Source organism: Eptatretus burgeri, chromosome 2 (assembly GCF_056783735.1).
Source record: "Eptatretus burgeri isolate ZD-2024b chromosome 2, Ebu_testis_v1, whole genome shotgun sequence".
In the NCBI taxonomy this organism is placed as follows: domain Eukaryota; kingdom Metazoa; phylum Chordata; class Myxini; order Myxiniformes; family Myxinidae; genus Eptatretus; species Eptatretus burgeri.
This window is the reverse complement of record NC_140962.1, coordinates 18,709,740-18,731,617: the sequence shown is the minus strand read 5'-3', so window position 1 is coordinate 18,731,617 and position 21,878 is coordinate 18,709,740. Positions and strand designations below refer to the sequence as shown.

Below are 21,878 nucleotides of genomic sequence, written 5' to 3'. Positions count from 1 at the left end.
CCTGGACAGGAAGAGGGGATGAAAGAACTCCATTTAGGGCCACACGTTGACTGCGACAGGAGAGGAAGTCTGCGAGCCATGAGTGGAGATGGCCTTGGCTACCATAGGAAGAGAGTTTGGTGAGCAGGGCAGGGTGCCAGGTGAGCAGGCAGGAATTTGGTGCCATAAGCACACGATATGTCTCGGGATATGGCTCTGATTTCATGTCTAGCATTGAGGACCTCCATCCGTTGTTGGGAGAGCAGAAGCAGCATATCCAGGGTTGAGTGACCTGGTCTGACACCAAATTGATGATTGGAAATCAAGCCATTGGAGAAGAGGAAGGATTTAATGTCTGAAGCGATGATGGATTCCGTAACCTTGCTGATGATTGGGAGAAGGCTGATTGGTCTGTAGTCGCATGCATCTGTTTTGCACCTTTTTATGCAGGGCAGTAATGTTTGCTGATTTCCAAGGAGATGGCAGATGACTTGGAGCAAATGAGAGGGTGAATAGAACAGAGAGAGGGAGGGTGAGCAAGAGCAGAGGAGCAGGTTGTTAGGACACGTGGGCTGATGCCGTCTGGACCGGTTGCAGAATCTGAGTCGAGGTTTGACAGCAAGCTCTCCACCTTGTGAGGAGAAAAGGACACAGAGTCTAGGGACAGTTGGGTTCGACCGGGGAAGGTGGGTGGAGAAAGCGATGGGTTTTGGACACAATATTTCAATGCAAGCACCGAGTTTAGGCATTCAGCCTTTTCACGTGCGGTATTAGCAGTGCGACCATTTTCAGTAAGGGAGGGATGGAGGGGGAACATACACCACCAGGATTTTGAGGAGGGAGAGAGGTTTGAAAGTTCAGACGAGCTTAGAAAGATGTTGTTTTCTGGCTTTCCTGAGGGTAGATACACACTTGTTCCAAGGTTTATGGAAGAAACTGAGATTGCCCTCAGTTGGGTTTGCTTTCCATGAGGTAAAGGCAAGTTGTTTCAGGACAACTTCCTCGCCACAAGCTTCAGTGAACCAAGGGTGGGAGGAAGGGTAGGACAACTGAAGATGCGAGGGGATAAATCTGTGCATGAGGGAGAGCAAGTTTCTTTGAAAGAATTGCCAAGATGAGTTGATGTTGGAGAAGGTAGCGATAGGAGACCAGTCTATAAGTTTGATGGCTGCTTGGAGACCCTGCCAGTTGGCTTGAGTGAAATGCCAGACTTGACGGCGGTGAGGTGGTTCTCTGATAATAGCCAGAGAGATGTCCACTTTGACAAGGACGTGGTCAGAAGAACCGATTGGAGCGGAGAAAGAGCAGCAGATATTGTCAGGGGAATTTGTCAAAACCAAATCCAGAAGAGATGGAGTACCATTGGTTGAGAACCGGGTCGGGAAATTGACCGATTGAGTCAGTCCCAATGAGTCGCAGAAAGCTTTTGGTGAAGTACCATGATAGGTGAGAGAGGTACCCACACCCAGCCAACTGGCATGATGACAATTGAATTCACCACATATGAGGAAGAGAGAGTTTGGATGAGAAGATAGAAGTTGGTCCATGTTGTCAGATAGCGAGGTGTAGATGGAGTCATCACTGTTTGATGGGCGGTACAGTACACATATAAACATGAGGTGGAAGTGGAGGGGAAGCCATAGCCAGAAGTATTCCTGGGGGTGTGGGGGAGTGAGGGCAGTGCATGGAGAGTGAGGAATAGAGTCTGATGAAGAGAGCAACTCCTGCACCAGGATGAGGCTCAGGTCTGTCATACCTGAGGAGGGAGTAACCAGAGATATACTTGGGAGTCAAACACGTCTTGGGGGAGGAAAGTTTCTATTCGGCAGATAATTATGTCTGGTTTGTCAGTGGCAACCTGTATGGAAAGATCTGAAAAGTTTGAGTAAAGGCCCTGGATATTTGAGGTCCACACTGTAAATGAAGAGGGAGGGGAGGAGGCTTTGGGTGCAGGGTGTGGGATGGGAGGGGGAGGGTAGGACAGGCGACGAGGGGGGGAGGTAAGGAGGGTTGTTGAAAGAGTGTGGGAGATTGCAGAATAGCTAGGAGAGGGGGCTGGATGAGGAGGAGAAAAGGCTCTGTGGTGCTGGGGGAGAGAGAGGGCAGGAAGGCAGTTGAGGATTTGAGGAGGTGGAGTGATGAGATGGAGGTGAGAGGGCAGCAGAAGGAGGCAGCTTTGTGGATGAGGGGGGGCAACTGTGAGGGCGGTGAATGGTGGGAGAAGGGTGAGTGGGGAGAGTTGAGGGAGAAAGGTGAGTGGTGGGGGTTTGAGAGAGGTGTGAGGGAGGCTTGGATGGAGAAGAGTGTGATGGTTGCTTTGAGAGTTGGCACTGAAATTGGAAAAAAAAAGAATGGTTGATGGAAAGCGAACGTTCATAGCAAACTGGTGTTTTTTTTTAGCTCGCCTGTTCGAAGAACAGAGAGCTGTAGCGATACCCCCGGCGTGAGCGTGAGCGTCAGCGTGAAAATGTTAAAGTTTTTGGTGCAAGTTCTTTAGAAGCTTGCCATTCATTTAATATGTGTTCTCGGATGCTGATATTTGGCATGGAGGTTCCTTTGGGGTATACTATTGGTGTAGTGAAGTTTAAATTAACAAATGATTAAAAAAAAATTTGTTTCAACCTAAGATGGTGTCAAAGCCACCCAATGCTCGCCTGTTTATACTAGACGCTTGCCATTCATTTAATATGTGTACTAGTTTACTGATTACAATATACAAATACATATATTGCTTTAAAATTATTTGGATCAGACTTCACTGCAATGCTTTATAAAAAAAATATTATTAGACTACTCTTTTAAAAACGATAAATGTATAAACAGGCGAGCATTGGGTGGCTTTGACACCAACTCTCTGGTTAAGTTTTAGATCAGAGACGCGATTAAACACAATTCTTGATGGATGCAATAAAGGCGAATTCAAAGAATGGAGAGAAGAAACACTGTAACAGTTGGATTTTTTAGGCAAGGTATGAAGGAAAGGTCGAATTGAGAGCAGTCTGTTTAAATAGGAGAAGAGTCGTGCATTATGATACAGTAAAGAGTACCACTCGTGTGAAAGAGGAAGATGAAGCATTATTATTATTGTTTTCGAGAGTTTTCATTGATTTTTTTTAGGCAAGGTCTGAAGGAAAGGTCGAATTGAGAGCAGTCTGTTTAAATAGTAGAAGAGTAGTGCATTATGATACAGTAAAGAGTACCACTCATGTGAAAGAGGAAGATGAAGCATTATTATTATTGTTTGAGAGAGTTTTCATCAGATTAGGTCATGGAAGTGGTGTGGAAAAAAATCGTGAGTTGAATGGTGAAATTGGATTGGTAAACGCAGGGGGTGTAAACAGATCACATGGTTATGGGAGGGGCACTTGGCTATGGGAGGTGTATAGTCAAGTGAAATTATTTATTTTAAATCAGGATTGCATAACATTCAGAAAAGGGAAGGTTGAAGTAAAATCGTGGAAGTGTGGTGAATTTGGAACGGTAAATGCAGTGTGAAGCTTCTGGGTCGATGAAAAGTACCAGGAAGAATGGACAGACACATGTTTTCAGGAGGTGTATAGAGAGAAAGGATACAAGGAAGATTATTATTTTTTAATGGATTTTTGAAGATTAGGTAAGATTCGGGAATGGAAGGTTGCAGGAAGAAATCGTGAAGGTAATGGCGAGAGAGGGTTAGCTCAGTAGAATAAAGATGGTGTGCCGGCAGGAAGAAGAAGAAGGATCGGGACTCGTGAGTGTGCAAGGAGAAAGGTAGTTTTTTTGGAGGGGGGATTTAAGACAAGAAAGAGTGTTTCATTGGGAGGGATGGGGGACATTGGGAAAGTGGGGAAGATTGGAAATGAAGGTAATGGGGAGAAAATACAAATAAACACGATCGTACACCAAGAGGGGAAAGATGGGTAGGCCTCAAGCAACCCTATAAGACAAGGTCGAGGAAAACTCACAAAATAGCACGATTTTTGAAACAAAACTGAAATAGGAACACACAGTAACATGTAGATGAGAAAATAAACAGTTAAAACGGGACAGATAACGACCGGAAACTTAACTTTGGGATCCTCAGCAGAGAGCCCTGAAAGAGACCTGCCGACGCTCCAAACCAAGAACCGGAAGGGTTCTTTTGACAGCATTGCTTTCATTGCTGTGCTTTGACAGCAATTACAGCTGCGAGTCTGTTGGAATAGGTCTCGACCAACTTTGCACACCTTGATTGGGCAATATTTGCCCATTCTTTTGTACAAAGCTGTTCAAGCTCAGTCAAGCTGCGTAGGGAGCATTGATGGACAGCAATCTTCAAGTCACGCCAAAGAATTTCGAATTTTTAGAGGGACAGCCTGATATATGCAGGGTCTTGGTGGTACATGTTGCTTGTTTTAAAAAAAAACCTTGTTATAATTGTCAATGAAGTTTGAAATACTGGTGCCTGAACTGAAGGGTTGTGTTCGTCTTGGTCCTAATGTTTCTCTTCTGAAGCATTTTTTTGTTTCTCTTCTGCTGCAGATAAACTGAAGCAAACGTTTACAGATCTTCATTTTCAAGTGGAAGTCCATGAAAATCTGACTTCGGATAATATGCTTGAGGAGTTGAAGAAACTTGCAAATTGGAATCACTCTCAATTCTGTGCCTTCTTTTGCTGCATCCTGTCACATGGGGAAGATCGCTGTGTGTTAGGAGTTGATGGCAAAAAAGTGTTGCTACAGAGCCTCACCTCTACTGTTGCTGGACACAACTGTGCTGGCCTCATTGGGAAACCAAAGGTGTTTATCATACAGGCTTGCCAGGGTAACGAGGAACAACAACGATGCATTATTCCACAACCTGAAGACCTTGACAAAGATGGGCCTGGAGACGCAACAGCCATTCCTTTTGAAGCCGATATCTTGATTGCTCTTGCCACTGTCCCTGGTTATTATTCTTTTCGCAGCAAAAGAGATGGTACATGGTTTATCCAGACCTTGTGTGGGATGCTGAATGACCCCAAATACAGGTATGTAGTCGACTACGCATTCACTAGTTTCAGAGTTTGACATTTAAATGTGTGCTTAGAGAGGTGGATGCTTGTAATAAATCTTAAAGTAAAAGTTGAACCAGTATAAATTGCTTTTCTTTTTCACGATTATTTTTATTGATTCCTCTGAAGGAAATAGATTGGAAGTCAGGACCTCATCTCATCATTGGCTAAGGGGCTATGTACTTTGATGAATATAAATTCTTCTCAAATCTTGCTTCACCTTTACTTTGGTATGTTACAATGTTAGCACATCTTTATTATATTATAATGATTGACATGAGCTCATTCTTCAACAAAAAGACCCAGTCGACAACTCATAAATAATCAGTTGGTCCAACACAATGTCACACGAGCTGCACTTTTTTGGTATACATGATTGAGGCTGTGGAAGAGCTGAAACAGAATGGAAAGAGGGAAACATCAACAGCAGAGTTGAAGTGAGAGTGAGATAATGCAGAGGGGAAAAGAACACATGGGGGTGAACAAAGCTGCACAAAAGCTGAAACACAGCATGTAGTGTAGAGGAAGGGGTAAAGTTGGAATGAAATAGAAAAGGAACCAACTGACAACTAACAAAGGAACATAAATGAGAGAGAATGGGGTGGGGGGCAGGATGGAATTACAATAACGTGGAAAATGGAGTGCTTTGGAATGGGGCCATTTTGGGGTCAAAGAAATCTTGAGTATGGATGAGGTTTGACCTGAGATAGTGGTGAACTGCTGTTTTGAAGGCCTGAAGGGAAGAATGGGATTCAATAGACTGGGGAAGTTTGTTCCACAAGCAAGATAAAAGAGGAACAAATGAGTGGAGGGGAGTAGTGAGCCTGGATTTTGGGAGTTTAACAAGAAGAGGGTTACTGGCAAAATGTGTGTGCCCCACAGAAACCTGGGAGGGGCAGAGCTTAGAGGCAGGGTGCAAGATCAAAAAGGAAGCCGTATAATACAGAGAGGTCACCAACCTATCTGTGATGTGAAAGTAACAGGCCTTGATACTCAGCTTTGTCATGGGAGATCCCAATAATTTTGAGGGCCTTGCTTTCTATCAATAAGTCAGGACAAGGTGTAAGTCAGGGATTTCAGCCCAAAGGGGAGAGCAGTACTCCATCAAACTGTGGGTGAAGGCCTTCTAGGTTGTCAAAAGTTGATTGGCCAAAAAAAGATCTTGCATGATGGAGGATGCTGAGTTGGCTTTGGAGACCATGTTGGAAATATGATCTGCCCAAGAAAGATCATGGCTGATGGTGAGGCTTAAAGTTTGAGTGATTTAACCTATTCAAGTGGTTTGTTTGGCAAACCCTCCCATCCACTTCCTAGACAGCCCTTTCAGAGTTTCAGGGTGAGTGTGTGGGATTTGTTTGGGTTGAAAGACTGAAGTGTTGAACCAGTTTCTGGTTATATCCAGGTCTGCAGAGTGGGACGGGGCTGCTGTCTGCCTGTCTAAAGGATGAGAAATGACATGGCAGATGGTGGAATCTTCAGCAAAGAGATGAGCAGGATTTTGCAGGGAATCAGATGATTGATGAAAGATGAGGAACACGAATGGGCCCAAGACAGGGGGAGAGGAGATTAGAGGATCCCCTTGAGAGCTACATGCTGACCACTGGAGTGGAGGAATTCCATGATCCTTGAGGTGTCCTTGGATGGCATAAGCAAAGAGTTTGGAGATCAAGGTGTGGTGCCAAACTCTGAAATGCTCAATATGTTTCCAGAGACTGCCCTGCTCTCATGTCTGAGATTGAGGGCTTCCATCCATTGTTGGGAGAGTCGAAGCAGCATATTCAGGATGTAATCACTGGGTCTGAAAGCAAACTGATGATCTGAGATCAGGCCGGTGGACAAAAGGAAGGATTTGATGTCAACTGCAATGACATATTCCATGATCTTGCTTATATTTGGAAGCAAGGTAATGGGCCTGTAGTTTTTCCGTTTTTCCACCATGTTTGTGTATTGCAGTGATGTTTGCTAACTTCTAGGCAGATGGAAACTGACCCAGAGAATTGAACAGAGCTGCAAGAGGATGAACAAAAGCAGCAGAGCAGGTTTTGAGGACATGCACTGATGTCACCACCTTCTCAAGTGAGAAAGACAACTAGTATCCAGGAGCAGTTAGATACGAGAGGGTAGAGTCAGTATTACTCGCCCCAAACAAATGCAAGGTGAGTACAAGGTGCTCATGAGCAATTGCTTGCCATTCAGGATGAGCTCTGTATTCATCCTTGTTTTTCAACATGAGTAATTTATCAACACATGAGTAGGAACCATGACAGTGCACACCCTTTATCAAACATATGGACTCTTCATCTTGAGCAATATTTTCTCACAGAGATTAAAATTTTGATTATCGGGAAAGCAGCAGACTGGAAGTTTCAAGAATAACCACACACTCGATCCTTCCCCCCCCCCGATTTTGCACCCTCCCAATGCCCCCCCCCAACTCCCAATCCCCAACTGTGCGTTCTTCAAACATCTGAGGTCTCCACTCCAACCTGACCTCTCAATCAAAGCCACTGCTGATGAACAAGACATCGTCTGTTTACCACAATCCTTCCTCCCACAGGACATCCCTGACTCCTTGGTGTATCTCCCCAACTGTCTCCTCCAATTTTATAGGCCCGAACCACACCCAGATAGCGGAGTTACAATTTACATCAATAACTCAATTTCCCACCACCCTGATACTGACCTCACACCTCCCAATCCCCAGGAGTACCTCTGGCTGTGACTTCACCTCTGCTCCCACCTCTTCATTTGTGTTGTACCATCTTCCTAATGAGTGATGACTGACACACACACACACACACACACACACACACACACACACACACACACACACACACACACACACACACACACACACACACACACAATCTTTTAACCACTCATCACAACTCTCTTCCTGATATGTGATTATTTCAATTGCCACCATGCAAATTGGCTGGGTGTTGGTACTTCTCTCACCAACCATGGCACTTCAGCAGAGGACTTCTGTGACTCCATTGGACTCACTCGATCTGTGAAATTTCCAACCTGGATTTCTCTAAATGGCAAATCCTCCATTCTGGACTTGGGGATCACTGACTTTCCTGCAAATGTCTCCTGCTCTTTCTCTGCTCCAATTTGTTCATCTGATCATATGCTTGTGAAAGTCAACATTTCTCTGGCTATTCTCAGAGTCTGGCATTTCACTCGAGCAGATTGGCAGGGGCTGCAAGCAGCCATCTCTCTTCAGAACTGGTCTCCCATACATTGCTGAAAGAAAGTCCACATGCCCTTTCAACATTTTTAACTTTTGTTGCCTTATAGCCTGAAATTAAATTGCATTAAATCAGACTTTTTCCACCTTTATTTACACATCATAACCCACAACTTCCAAGTGAAAAACGAATTCCACAAATTTCAGAAAATTAATTGAAAATACAAAACGAGAATATCTTGGTTGGATAAGTGTCCACCCCCTAAGTTAATACTTGGTGGAAGCACCTTTGACAGTAATTACAGCTGTGAGTCTGTTGGGATAGGTTTCTACCAACCTTGCATACCTTGATTGGGCAATATTTGCCCATTCTTCTGTAAAAAAACCATTTAAGCTCAGTCAATTTGGGAGGGGGGGAGCATTGACAAGCAGCTGCAATCTTCAAGTCATGCCACAGATTTTCGATTGGATTTAGGTCAGGGCTCTGACTGGGCCACTCAAGGACATTTATCTTTTTGTTCCTTAGGCACTCCCGTGTAGATTTGGCTGTGTGCTTCGGGTCATTGTCATGCTGAAAGGTGAACTTCCATCCCAATTTCAGATTTCTTGCAGAGGGCAGCAGGTTTTCCTCCAGGATTTCTCTCTATTTTGCTCCATCCATTTTCCCTTCTTTCCTAACAAGTGCTCCAGTCCCTGCTGATGAGAAACATCCCCATAACATGATGCTGCCGCCACCATGCCACACAGTATAGATGGTGTTCTTCAGGTGATGTGATGTGCAGTGTTGGGTTTGTGCCAAACGTAACATTTTGTATTTAGGCCAAAAAGTTCCATCTTGGTTTCGTCAGGCCACAAAAACTTTTTGCCACATGGCTTCAGAATCTCCGCAGTAGTTTTTTTCACACCTCAAACGGGACTCAAGGTGGGCTTTTTTTTAGTTCTGGCTTCCTTCTTACCACCCTACTGTACAGGCCAGACTTTTGGAGTGCTTCAGATATTGTTGTCACATGCACACAGTGACCACTTTTTGCCATAAAGGCATGAAGCTCTTTCAAAGTTGCCATTGGCCTCTTGGTGGCCACTCTGATCAATCTCCTTCTTGCTTGGTCATCGAGTTTGGATGGACGGCCTGATCTCGGCAGGGTCTTTGTGGTACCATATGCCTTCCACTTCTTATTGGTTGTCTTGACTGTGCTCTAAGGGATATTCAAGGCCTTTGAAATATTTTTATGCCTATCCCCTGATCTGTGCCTTTCCACAATTGAAAGCTCCTTGAAGCTCATGGTTGGTTGTTGAGTTTTTGTTGTTGATTCATGGTTGAGTTTTTGTTGTGAAATGCACAACCCAGCAGAGGAAACCTCCAGGAACAGCTGATTTTATTATGAAACTATCAGAATCATGACAAATTAACACAGGTGGAGGCCAATTAATTAACTTATTGTGTGATTTTGAAGGTGACTGGTTACACCTGAGTTCATTTAGAATTTATATTGTAAGAGGGTGGACACTTATCCAACCAAGATATTCTTGTTTTATATTTAAAATTAATTTTCTGAAAGTTGTAGAATTTGTTTTTCAGTTGGAAGTTGTGGGTTATGATGAAGGTGGAAAAAGTCTAATTTAATGCAATTTAATTCCAAGCAAGAAGGCACCAAGAGGTGAAAATTTTGAAAGTGGGTATAGACTTTCGATAGACTGTATCTACTGCCCCTGATGTTAACTCAGCCTGAGAAATCTTCCACAGAAACCTGCTCTCTCTCATGCACAGATTCATCCCATCTCACCTTCAATTATCCTTCCCTTCTCCCTGCCCATGATGCACTGAATCCTGTGGTGAGGCAGTTGCTCTGAAAAAAACTTGCCTTCTCTTCCTGGAAGGCAAATCTGACCAAAAAGTTCGCAAGTGTTTATCCACTCTCAGGAGAGCTAGAAATCAACATCTGTCCAACCTCAAAAATGAACTTTCAAACTTGGCTCCCTCCACTGAAACCTGGTGTATGCTCCCTTTCCATTCCTTCCCTCATTCCAAACGACACCACATACCACTCCACTCCTGAGAAGGCTGAATGCCTCAATTCTATGTTTGCTTCCAAATATTGTCTCTCCAACCCCTCACTCTCCATACCCAAGTGTTCCTTGACTCTGTGTCTTTTGCACCTCAGAAGGTGGAGAAGGTTCTTTCAACCCTCAACTCTGACTGACTGCAACTGGACCAGACGGCATCAGCTCACATGTCCTAAAAACCTGCTCTGCTGCTCTTGCACATCCTCTCTGCCATTTTTATCCTATCATATGCCTGAGGTCATCCTCCATCAGCTTGGAATTGACCAACAACACTGCATTACATCAAAGATGCAAAAACTGATTACCTTATCTATGGACCTACAGCCTCCTTCCAATCATCAGCAAGGTCATGGAATTCACCATCACAGTTGATATGAAATCCTTCCTTTTCTCCAACAACTATGCGAGATCACCAATTTGTTTTAAGACCAGGTCACTCCATGTTGGACATGCTGCTTTGCCTCGCCAAACAATGGATGGAGGCCCTCAATCTCAAAGGTGAGAAGAGGGCCGTCACTGGAGATATCTCGTGCTTTTGATAAAATCTGGCATCATACCTTACTCTCCAAACTCTCTGCATATGGCATCCAAGGCCAACTCCACACATGGCTTGCTGACTTCCTCCACTCTCACAGCCAACGTGTGGCTCTCAACAGAATTCTTTCATCTCTCAGTGTCGATGCTGGTGTACCCAAAAGCAGTGTTCTGGGCCAAGTCCTATTCCTGGTCTTCAGAAATTATCTCTCTGACTCTCTGGAAAATCCTCTTTCTATTCACTGATGACTCGACCTTCCACTGTGACATCTCTCATTCTTCAGACAGGCAGACTGCAGCCTCTTCCCTCTCTTCAGTCTTTGACAAAATCACAAGCTGGTCAAACACCTGGAATATGTCTTTTAATCCAGACAAATCTCACACACTCACTCCGAAAGGACCGCCTGCCCTCCCTCCCCCCTCGTATAGTTTCATAACAGTCCTCTTGAAGAAGTTCAGTCATTCAAACTCTTGGGTAAACCACATTTCAAAGTTGGCCTCCATAGCCAGTCACCAACTGGTCATCCTGCATCGTATAAAGTACTTCCTTGGCACATCTAAGCTCCTTGCCTCCTACAGACTTTCATCCGCAGCTTGGTGGGGAGAACTGTTCTCCCAGTCTGGGCTGGCTCCCCTGCCTTAGACCATGCTGAGCTTGACGCTGTGGAAACCAAGGCCTTCAACATTCTTGGAATCTTCCACAATGAAGCTGAATCTGTGGGCCCACACTTCAACATCACAGACAGTTCTGTGGTCTGTTTTCTACTGACTCCTTTCTGGTTTTGCACCCTTTGCTTTTTCGGTGCTTTGTACACCTCCACCCCCCCCCACCCCAGGTCACTGGGGCACACACAGTCCACCACCAACCCTCTTCTGCTGAAACTACCTAACTCCAGGATCACTGCTCAATTCCACTCATTCGTTCCTCTTTGTTTTCCCCACCTGTGGAACCAACTTCCACATTATCTTTAATCTCTGTCTTCCCTCCAGGTCTTCAAGGCAGCTGTTCACCACCCACCATCTCAGATCATCCCCAACCCAAAACCATCATCTTTTGTACTTTCATTAACCACCCACCATCTCCACCCAAATTTCTAGTTCTCCCTCGTAGGAATTTCCTTCTTTATCCAACTTGTCCACTCCATGAATCCTCTCCTACCCCCCCCATTGTTTGTTCAAGTCTCCATCTATTTTGGCCTTCCACTCTGCTGTTGGTATCCCCCCCCCTCCCGCACCAACTCTTCTTTTTACCTCCGCCACCGAAGGTGAAGGAAGTTGTTTTCGCCTCTCTCCGTCTCTGGTCTGTATGTTTGCTTGTTTGCCTGTCTGTGTGCAGGATATCTAAAATAGTTGTGGACAGATCCAGATGAAATTTGGCAGGCCTTTGGGTGTGAACTGATTAAATTTTGGAGAAGATCCAGATCCAGATCCAACACGTAGAATTTTTCAATGATTCTTAACCATTGAGAGGGCTAAACCAATTATGTATACTAGTGCGGGCCCGTAGGGGCGGGCCCAAGGTGCGTTCCTGTATGTGCAGCTTCGTGGCTGCAGTATCAGGTCCCCAGCATCAATTGTGACGTCATATCAAACGAAGAAGAAGAATTGTGACGCCCCCCTCTCTCGCCCCCTCTCTCGCCCCCCCTCTCTCGCCCCTCCTCTCACCCCACCTCTCTCCCTCCCCTCTCTTGCCCCCTCTCTCCCTCCCCTCTCTTGCCCCCCCTCTCACCCACTCTCTCGCCCTTCTCTCTCCCCCTCCTCTGTCCCCCCTCCTCTCTCCCTCCCCCTCCTCTCTCCCTTCTCTTACCCCCCTCTCACCCCTCTCTCTCCCCCCTCCTCTCTCCCTCTCTCTCCCCCCTCCTCTCTCCCCTCTCTTGTCCCCCCTTTCACCCCCTCTCTCGCCCTTCTCTCTTCCCTCCTCTCTCCCTTCTCTCTCCCCTCCTCTTGCCCTTCTCTCTCCCCCCTCCTCTTGCCCTTCTCTCCCCCTCCTCTTGCCCTTCTCTCTCCCCCTCCTCTTGCTCTTCTCTCCCCCCTCCTCTCCCCCCTCCTCTCTCCCTCCCCTCTCTTGCCACCCCCTCACCCTCCTCCTCTGTCCCTCTTCCTCTCTCTCTCCCCCTCTCTCTCCTCCTCCTCTCTCCCTCCCCTCTCTTGCCCCCCCTCACCCTTCTATCTCGCCCCTCTCTCCCCTCCTCTCTCGTCCCTCTCTCTGGAAATGTATTCACAAATGTCTCCCAAGCACAACGATTAATTCCAACCTTGGGAAAAAAAACAGCTTTCAAACCCTTGGGAAACAGCTGTTTCCCTCAGGAAAATTCAAACCTTGGGATTATTTAATAATTTGATTAATAATTAATCAAACCTTGGGAGTTTGGCACATACCCAGGTATGGCACACATACCCAGAGAAAGGCACATACCCAGGTCCCCAGTGTCGATTGTGACGTCATACCAAACGAAGAAGAAGAATTGTGACGTCAATCCTTCAAAAAAAAAAAAAAATTAAATAAACATTAATTGTGACCTCATTCGTGATGTCATAGCACCGTGTCCTGTCATTGGTTCACAGATACATGGCCGTAACTTGGGAACTGCTCGTCCGATCAATATCAAACCTCGAAAAGGCACATCCGCGGGTCCCCGGCAATATTCTTGGCAAGTTTCAATGAGATCGGACTGGCGGACGTGCGCGAAGACGGCGACCCTGGCGAGCGGACGTGCGTGAAATAACGGACTTGCGCGGCGAGGAAACCCCCGCGTCTGTTTGCAGCGATCTCACCGTTGCCGGCACAAAGATGGCGGCGCCCGCGGAGTTGAAGATGAAGCGATGTTGTTCGTTGTTGTGAAGGCGGTTTTGGAGAGGGTGGTTGGTGGTTGGCGTGGTGGAGAAGGTGGTTGTGAGCGGTTGGTCCAAAATAACGATAGTAAAAGAAAAATGGCTAACTTAAAGATCACAGCCCTGATCACACGAATAAATCCCATTCAACAACGGTGGGGAAATCTAGCTGAACACAGACTTATCGGCAGAACTGAACGAAGGACCTATATGGTGCTCTACGAATTTCCACAGCCGTAAAAAAAAAAAAAAAAAAAAAAAAAAAAATATATATATATATATATATATATATATATATGTATATATATGTATGCTGTATATATCGTCATGCACCACTTAACGACGGGGATACGTTCTGAGAAATGCGTCGTTAAGGCCTAAGTCACATTTTCTCTATGGCGAGGATACGGCGGCCGTACGCCCTCTGAATTGACAAACGTGCGGCGGCCGCAGAGTTTCTGCGGTGGCCTTAGGGTGGCCCTACGCCATTTGGCTATATTTTACAGGTCGTAAGGTCGCCGTGGAATTATAACGCGGAGTTATAACTTTTTTATTTCTACGTTCGCCGTAGAAATTTGACAAGCCGAAAAAAAGAAAAAAAAACTAGTAATAAAAAATTAACCCATTGGTTACCGTCCGTCTGGCCGCACGTTCACCTTAGGGCCCCCTGTGGTCGCCTTGCGGGCACCTTGAGGCTACCTTGCGTCTGCCTTGAAAATTATATGGCCGCCACAGGGCCCCCTTTAGGTCACCGTGCGACATCAAATCAAAGACCGTATGGCAACCCCACGTTTTCGGTCTCCACCATTTCTAAGACCGAAGGCCTAAGTCACATTTGCTCTACGGCGAGGATACGGCGGCCGTACGCCCTCTGAATTGACAGAAACGTGCAGCGGCCGCAGAGTTTCTGAGGTGGCCTCAGGGTGGCCCTACGCGGTATGGCTATATTTTACAGGCCGTAAAGGTCGCCGTGGAATTATAACGCGGCGTTATAACTTTTTTCATTTCTACGTTCGCCATAGCAATTCGACAAGCCGAAAGAAAAAAAGAAAATTGACCCATTCGTTACCGTCCGTCTGGCCGCACGTTCGCCTTAGGGCCCCCCTGCGGTCGCCTTGAAAATTCTATGGCCACCGCAGGAACGCCCTAAGGTCACCGTGCGACATCAAATCAAAGACCATACGGCAACCCCACGTTTTCGGTCTCCACCATTTCTAAGACCGAAGGCCAAAGTCACATTTGCTCTACGGTGAGAATACGGCGGCCGTACGCCCTCTGAATTGACAGAAACGTGCGGCGGCCGCAGAGTTTCTGAGGTGGCCTCAGGGTGGCCCTATGCCATATGGCTATATTTTACAGGCCGTAAGGTCGCCGTGGAATTATAACGCGGAGTTATAACTTTTTTTCATTTCTACGTTCGCCGTAGCAATTCGACGAGCCGAAAGAAAAAAAGTAAAAAAAAAAAAAATTGACCCATTCGTTACTGTCCGTCTGGCCGCACGTTCGCCTTAGGGCCCCCCCTGCGGTCGGCTTGAAAATTCTATGGCCGCCGCAGGAACGCCCTAAGGTCACCGTGCGACATCAAATCAAAGACCGTACGGAAACCCCACGTTTTCGGTCTCCACAATTTATAAATACGCCGTGCAGCTCCCCGAAAAATAAAAACATATGTGACTGCTACATTGTGTGGCCGTGGAAATACTGCGGCCGCCGTATAATTGCTAGTGGCCGTAGATTTTGGAGACCCCACGGCCACTGTGGCAAATCTGACTTAGGCCTAAATACGCCGTGCGGCTCCCCGAAAAATAAAAACATATGTGACTGCTACATTGTGTGACCGTGGAAATACTGCGGCCGCCGTATAATTGCTAGTGGCCGTAGATTTTGTAGACCCCACGGCCGCCGTGGCAAATGTGACCTTGGCCTAAGCGATGTCGGCATTGTGCGAACATCATAGTGTGTACTTACACAAACCAAGATGGTATAGCCTATTGCTCCTGGGCTACAAAAACCTGTACAGCATGTTACTGTCCTGAATACTGTGGGCAATTGTAACACAATGGTAAGTATTTGTGTATCTAAACATAGAAAAGGTACAGTAAAAATATGGTATAAAAGATAAAAACCGAATGTGGCAGGTGGTGCACCTGTATAGGGCACTGACCATGAATGGAGCTTGCAGGGCTGGAAGTTGCTGTGGGTGTCAGTGAATGAGTGGTGAGTGAATGTGAAAGCCTAGGACATTACTGTACACTACTCCCATGGAATTTTATAAACACGACACTTCGGCTGCACGAAAAAAAAAATTAATTTCTGTATTCAATAATAAATTAGCCTTAGCTTACTGTCACTTTTTTATTTTACAAACTTTTTAAAATTTTTAAAACTTTTTGATGAACGCTTTGGGGCCATGATGAACAAAACAACACGAGATTAAATCAAGCACACGGAAAATGATAACGCGGAGTTACAACTTTTTTCATTTCTACGGTAGCAATTCGACAAGCCGAAAAAAAAAAAAAAACTAGTAATAAAAAATTAACCCATTGGTTACTGTCCGTCTGGCCGCACGTTCACCTTCGGGCCCCCTGTGGTCGCCTTGCGGGCACCTTGAGGCTACCTTGCGTCTGCCTTGAAAATTATATGGCCGCCGCAGGGCCCCCTTTAGGTCACCGTGCGACATCAAATCAAAGACCGTACGGCAACCCCACGTTTTCGGTCTCCACCATTTCTAAGACCGAAGGCCTAAGTCACATTTGCTCTACGGCGAGGATACGGCGGCCGTACGCCCTCTGAATTGACAGAAACGTGCAGCGGCCGCAGAGTTTCTGAGGTGGCCTCAGGGTGGCCCTACGCGGTATGGCTATATTTTACAGGCCGTAAGGTCGCCGTGGAATTATAACGCGGCGTTATAACTTTTTTCATTTCTACGTTCGCCATAGCAATTCGACAAGCCGAAAGAAAAAAAGAAAATTGACCCATTCGTTACCGTCCGTCTGGCCGCACGTTCGCCTTAGGGCCCCCCTGCGGTCGCCTTGAAAATTCTATGGCCGCCGCAGGAACGCCCTAAGGTCACCGTGCGACATCAAATCAAAGACCGTACGGCAACCCCACGTTTTCGGTCTCCACCATTTCTAAGACCGAAGGCCAAAGTCACATTTGCTCTACGGTGAGAATACGGCGGCCGTACGCCCTCTGAATTGACAGAAACGTGCGGCGGCCGCAGAGTTTCTGAGGTGGCCTCAGGGTGGCCCGATGCCATATGGCTATATTTTACAGGCCGTAAGGTCGCCGTGGAATTATAACGCGGAGTTATAACTTTTTTTCATTTCTACGTTCGCCGTAGCAATTCGACGAGCCGAAAGAAAAAAAGTAAAAAAAAAAAATTGACCCATTCGTTACTGTCCGTCTGGCCGCACGTTCGCCTTAGGGCCCCCTGCGGTCGGCTTGAAAATTCTATGGCCGCCGCAGGAACGCCCTAAGGTCACCGTGCGACATCAAATCAAAGACCGTACGGAAACCCCACGTTTTCGGTCTCCACAATTTATAAATACGCCGTGCAGCTCCCCAAAAAATAAAAACATATGTGACTGCTACATTGTGTGACCGTGGAAATACTGCGGCCGCCGTATAATTGCTAGTGGCCGTAGATTTTGGAGACCCCACGGCCACTGTGGCAAATGTGACCTTGGCCTAAGCGATGTCGGCATTGTGCGAACATCATAGTGTGTACTTACACAAACCTAGATGGTATAGCCTATTGCTTCTGGGCTACAAAAACCTGTACAGCATGTTACTGTCCTGAATACTGTGGGCAATTGTAACACAATGGTAAGTATTTGTGTATCTAAACATAGAAAAGGTACAGTAAAAATACGGTATAAAAGATAAAAACCGAATGTGGCAGGTGGTGCACCTGTATAGGGCACTGACCATGAATGGAGCTTGCAGGGCTGGAAGTTGCTGTGGGTGTCAGTGAATGAGTGGTGAGTGAATGTGAAAGCCTAGGACATTACTGTACACTACTCCCATGGAATTTTATAAACACGACACTTCGGCTGCACGAAAAAAAAAAATTAATTTCTGTATTCAATAATAAATTAGCCTTAGCTTACTGTCACTTTTTTATTTTACAAACTTTTGAAAATTTTTAAAACTTTTTGATGAACGCTTTGGGGCCATGATGAACAAAACAACAAGAGATTAAATCAAGCACACGGAAAATGATAACGCGGAGTTACAACTTTTTTCATTTCTACGGGAGCAATTCGACAAGCCGAAAAAAAAAAAAACCTAGTAATAAAAAATTAACCCATTGGTTACTGTCCGTCTGGCCGCACGTTCGCCTTAGGGCCCCCTGTGGTCGCCTTGCGGGCACCTTGAGGCTACCTTGCGTCTGCCTTGAAAATTATATGGCCGCCGCAGGGCCCCCTTAAGGTCACTGTGCGACATAAAATCAAAGACCGTACGGCAACCCCACGTTTTCGGTCTCCACCATTTCTAAGACCGAAGGCCAAAGTCACATTTGCTCTATGGCGAGGATACGGCAGCCGTACGCCCACTGAATTGACAGAAACGTGCGGCGGCCGCAGAGTTTCTGCGGTGGCCTTAGGGTGGCCCTACGCCATATGGCTATATTTTACAGGCCGTAAGGTCGCCGTGGAATTCTAACACGGAGTTATAACTTTTTTTCATTTCTACGTTCGCCGTAGCAATTCGACAAGCCGAAAGAAAAAAGTTAAAAAAAAAAAAAATTGACCCATTCGTTACTGTCCGTCTGGCCGCACATTCGCCTAAGGACCCCCTGCGGTCGCCTTGAAAATTCTATGGCCGCCGCAGGAACGCCCTAAGGTCACCGTGCGACATCAAATAAAAGACCGTACGGCAACCCCACGTTTTCGGTCTCCACAATTTATAAATATGCCGTGCAGCTCCCCGAAAAATAAAAACATGTGACTGCTACATTGTATGACCGTGGAAATACTGCGGCCGCCGTATAATTGCTCGTGGCCATAGATTTTGGAGACCCCACAGCCGCCGTGGCAAATGTGACCTAGGCCTAAGCGATGTCGTCATTGTGCGAACATCATAGTGTGTACTTACACAAACCTAGATGGTATAGCCTATTGCTTCTGGGCTACAAACCTGTACAGCATGTTACTGTCCTGAATACTGTGGGCAATTGTAACACAATGGTAAGTATTTGTGTATCTCAACATAGAAAAGGTACAGTAAAAATACGGTATAAAAGATAAAAACCGAATGTGGCAGGTGGTGCACCTGTATAGGGCACTTACCATGAATGGAGCTTGCAGGGCTGGAAGTTGCTGTGGGTGTCAGTGAATGAGTGGTGAGTGAATGTGAAAGCCTAGGACATTACTGTACACTACTCCCATGGAATTTTATAAACGCTACACTTCGGCTTCACTAAAAAAATTTTTTTTAATTTCTTTATTCAATAATAAATTAGCCTTAGCTTACTGTCACTTTTTTATTTTACAAACTTTTTAAAATTTATAAAACTTTTTGATGAACACTTTGGGGCCATGATGAACAAAACAACACGAGATTAAATCAAACACACGGAAAATGATGCAATCAAGAGATGTGGTGAATACGACATGAATGAGGCTGCTGCGTAACAGGGCATACTGTTTTAAACTTTTTTTATAAGTAGAAAGAGTACACTCTAACATAACGATAAAAAGTACAGGATTGTAATTATATAAACCACTAACAGTTGTTTATTATCATTATCAAGTATTATGTACTGTACTTAATTGTATGTGCTATATGTACTTTTATACGACTGGCAGCGCTACGGCGGCTACGACATCATTCGGCCATAGGAATTTTTCAGCTCCATCATAATCTTATGGAATCACCGTCGTATAAGCGGTCCGTCGTTGACCAAAACGTTGTAATGCAGTGCATGACTGACTTTATGCGTGGATGTACATACATATATATATATATATATATATATATATATATATATATGTATATATATATATATATATATATATATATATATATATATATATGTATATATATATATATAATCACGATATCAAAAAGTTGGGGATGGATTAGGATGAAACCTGGTGCACACGTTGGGTGTGTAACAAGGAAGAATTGATTCAATTTTGATAAAGATCGGATCCGGATCCAATTTTTTTTGAGCGATTCTTCACCATTGAGAAAGAACTAAACTGATATATAGCACAATATCTCAAAAAGTTGTAGCCAGATTCGGATGAAGGATACGAGAATTGTTTGATTTTTAAAGTGATTCTTCACCATTGAGAGATAATGCCTGGTGTTGGCTTAATGGTTAGGGTAGTGGGCTTGGGATCCTAGGGTCCTGAGTTCAACTCCCGCTCAGCTGTTGAATTAACACCAGGTGGGGTTGACTCTGCCTGTCATCCTTCCGAGGTCGGCAAAATGAGTGCCAGCATGCTGGTATACTGTGTCGGAGTGGCGACCCGTCCAGGATTGTTCCCAATAGCCAAGGAGACTGCTTCGGCGGCACCAACGCTCTGCACAGAGTATGGTCCGAATGGATGGATGGAGAGATAGGGCCAAAAACAATATGTATCCTGATATTTCAAAAATGTATTTAGCCTGATATGTTCTTGTGGATAAGGCATTACATGGTGGAGGTATGCTCTCCACCGAGTGTCCTAGTTTTATCCTGTTATATCCTGATAAGCTTGGTGTGCCCGCTCTTACACGAGTCTTAACTATGTGTCCAAAAAAGGAAAAAAAATAGCGTTTTTATGTTTACTCTTACTTTTCAGCAACAATACTTTGTTTTTTCCAATAGAATGATACTTTTCAAAATATACTAACTGTGAATTTGATTTCTCATTCTACAGGAAAGTGGACTTCTCCACCTTGCTTGTTTTGGTGAATGATGAAGTGAGTCAAAAACAGCTGAAAATGCAGATGCCAGAGCCACGGAACAGGCTACGACGACTTCTGTATTTGCATTGAACGCTTCATGAATCGTGCATTTTAAAATGAAATCTCATTTTGCTCGTGTCGTGATATGGTAATTGGATTTTAAATTCTTTCTTCGACTGTGAAAGCAAAAGGAGGGAACATTTTGGGCTGGGATATCATTTTTCACATTTTCTAAATCAGTTTGGAATTATTTTTGATAAACACAAAAGTAGTATCCTCAACATCATGACACTTTTTAAAAGAATTTTACTCAAACGTGTCATACGAACAAAGGATGTGATACAAATCGCAAGGCCATCCTGCTAATGTTTGTCTATAGGGTTTTCCATGTCTTCCTATCTCTGTCGCAAATTTATTTGGTGAACAGTTCAAATCCCTTTGTTCAGTTTTTGTTACTTTGATTCTCAGGTGTGTTCATGAAGTTGGTTTGTTTTGAACAAAAACAATAAAATGACTTCACTTGATATATTGATGGAATACCTTGGAAGAGGACAACCTGCTTCAAGGGACATCTTCACCCTGCAGTGGACTGAAATAGGCTGGTTTGATATTAAGGGTAAAGACAGAAAATACACAGAAACAAAACATGCCCCCGGTACATCCTATAATTTATACTACAGAGTGCCGGTAATGCTACTTACATAGCTAACTCTGGGAAAGGGGTTTGAATAAGGGACCAACACACAATTGTCGATTCTGAAAAGATAGTATTGGATCTTTTAACAAGTTGAACCGAAATACAAACATGACAGCCAGCTGGATATCGACATCTGAAGGACAACATTCCCATAGACGTAGCATCCCTACCTGCCACGGCACCATGATGGTAGCTTTTAGTGCATTTCCTATGAGGATTGAATTGGTACTGCCGCACTGGTGGCTATGCAGCATAGCCGATGCTACCAATTTAATTGTCATTGTTTCGATGAAGCAAAAAGAAGCCGCTTAGTGAGCACTCACCAAGCTGTTTTGGTTATTCATTTCAAAACTAATAGCAGTTTGTAAGACCCGTTACTTCGCTGACGGGAATACCAATCTTTGCGTAATTGTAGGGTCCGGCGATATATCGATATCATTTTTCATATCGATATCCCGGTATTGGAATTCTGAATATACTGGAACACCGAAAAAAAAAATCGACATATCACCAACAAATTGAAGAAAGGTGTTTGCAATCTTTAAATGCCGTACATGGCTTAAAAAGCTTTGATGCACTCGGCATCTGGGCTAAACATGGAACAGGAACGGTGGAACGTATGACGTGAAGACACACCAGGAAGGAGGGGCAGTGTGTTTTAA

General features: G+C 44.9%; 1 protein-coding gene across 3 annotated transcripts in view; it reads left to right on the top strand.

The window, feature by feature from the left end:
- Window positions 1–21,043, top strand: part of LOC147031515 (caspase-8-like) — a 119,762-nt gene extending 98,719 nt beyond the window's left edge. For all 3 annotated transcript variants that reach the window (XM_085864317.1, XM_085864325.1, XM_085864333.1), the window contains exons 10-11: window positions 4,480–4,966; window positions 20,492–21,043. In XM_085864317.1, coding sequence (XP_085720443.1) covers window positions 4,480–4,966; window positions 20,492–20,609 — 605 coding nt within the window. In that variant the 3' untranslated portion in view covers window positions 20,610–21,043. The remainder of the gene's footprint in view (window positions 1–4,479; window positions 4,967–20,491) is intronic.
- The last annotated feature ends 835 nt before the right edge of the window (window positions 21,044–21,878 follow it).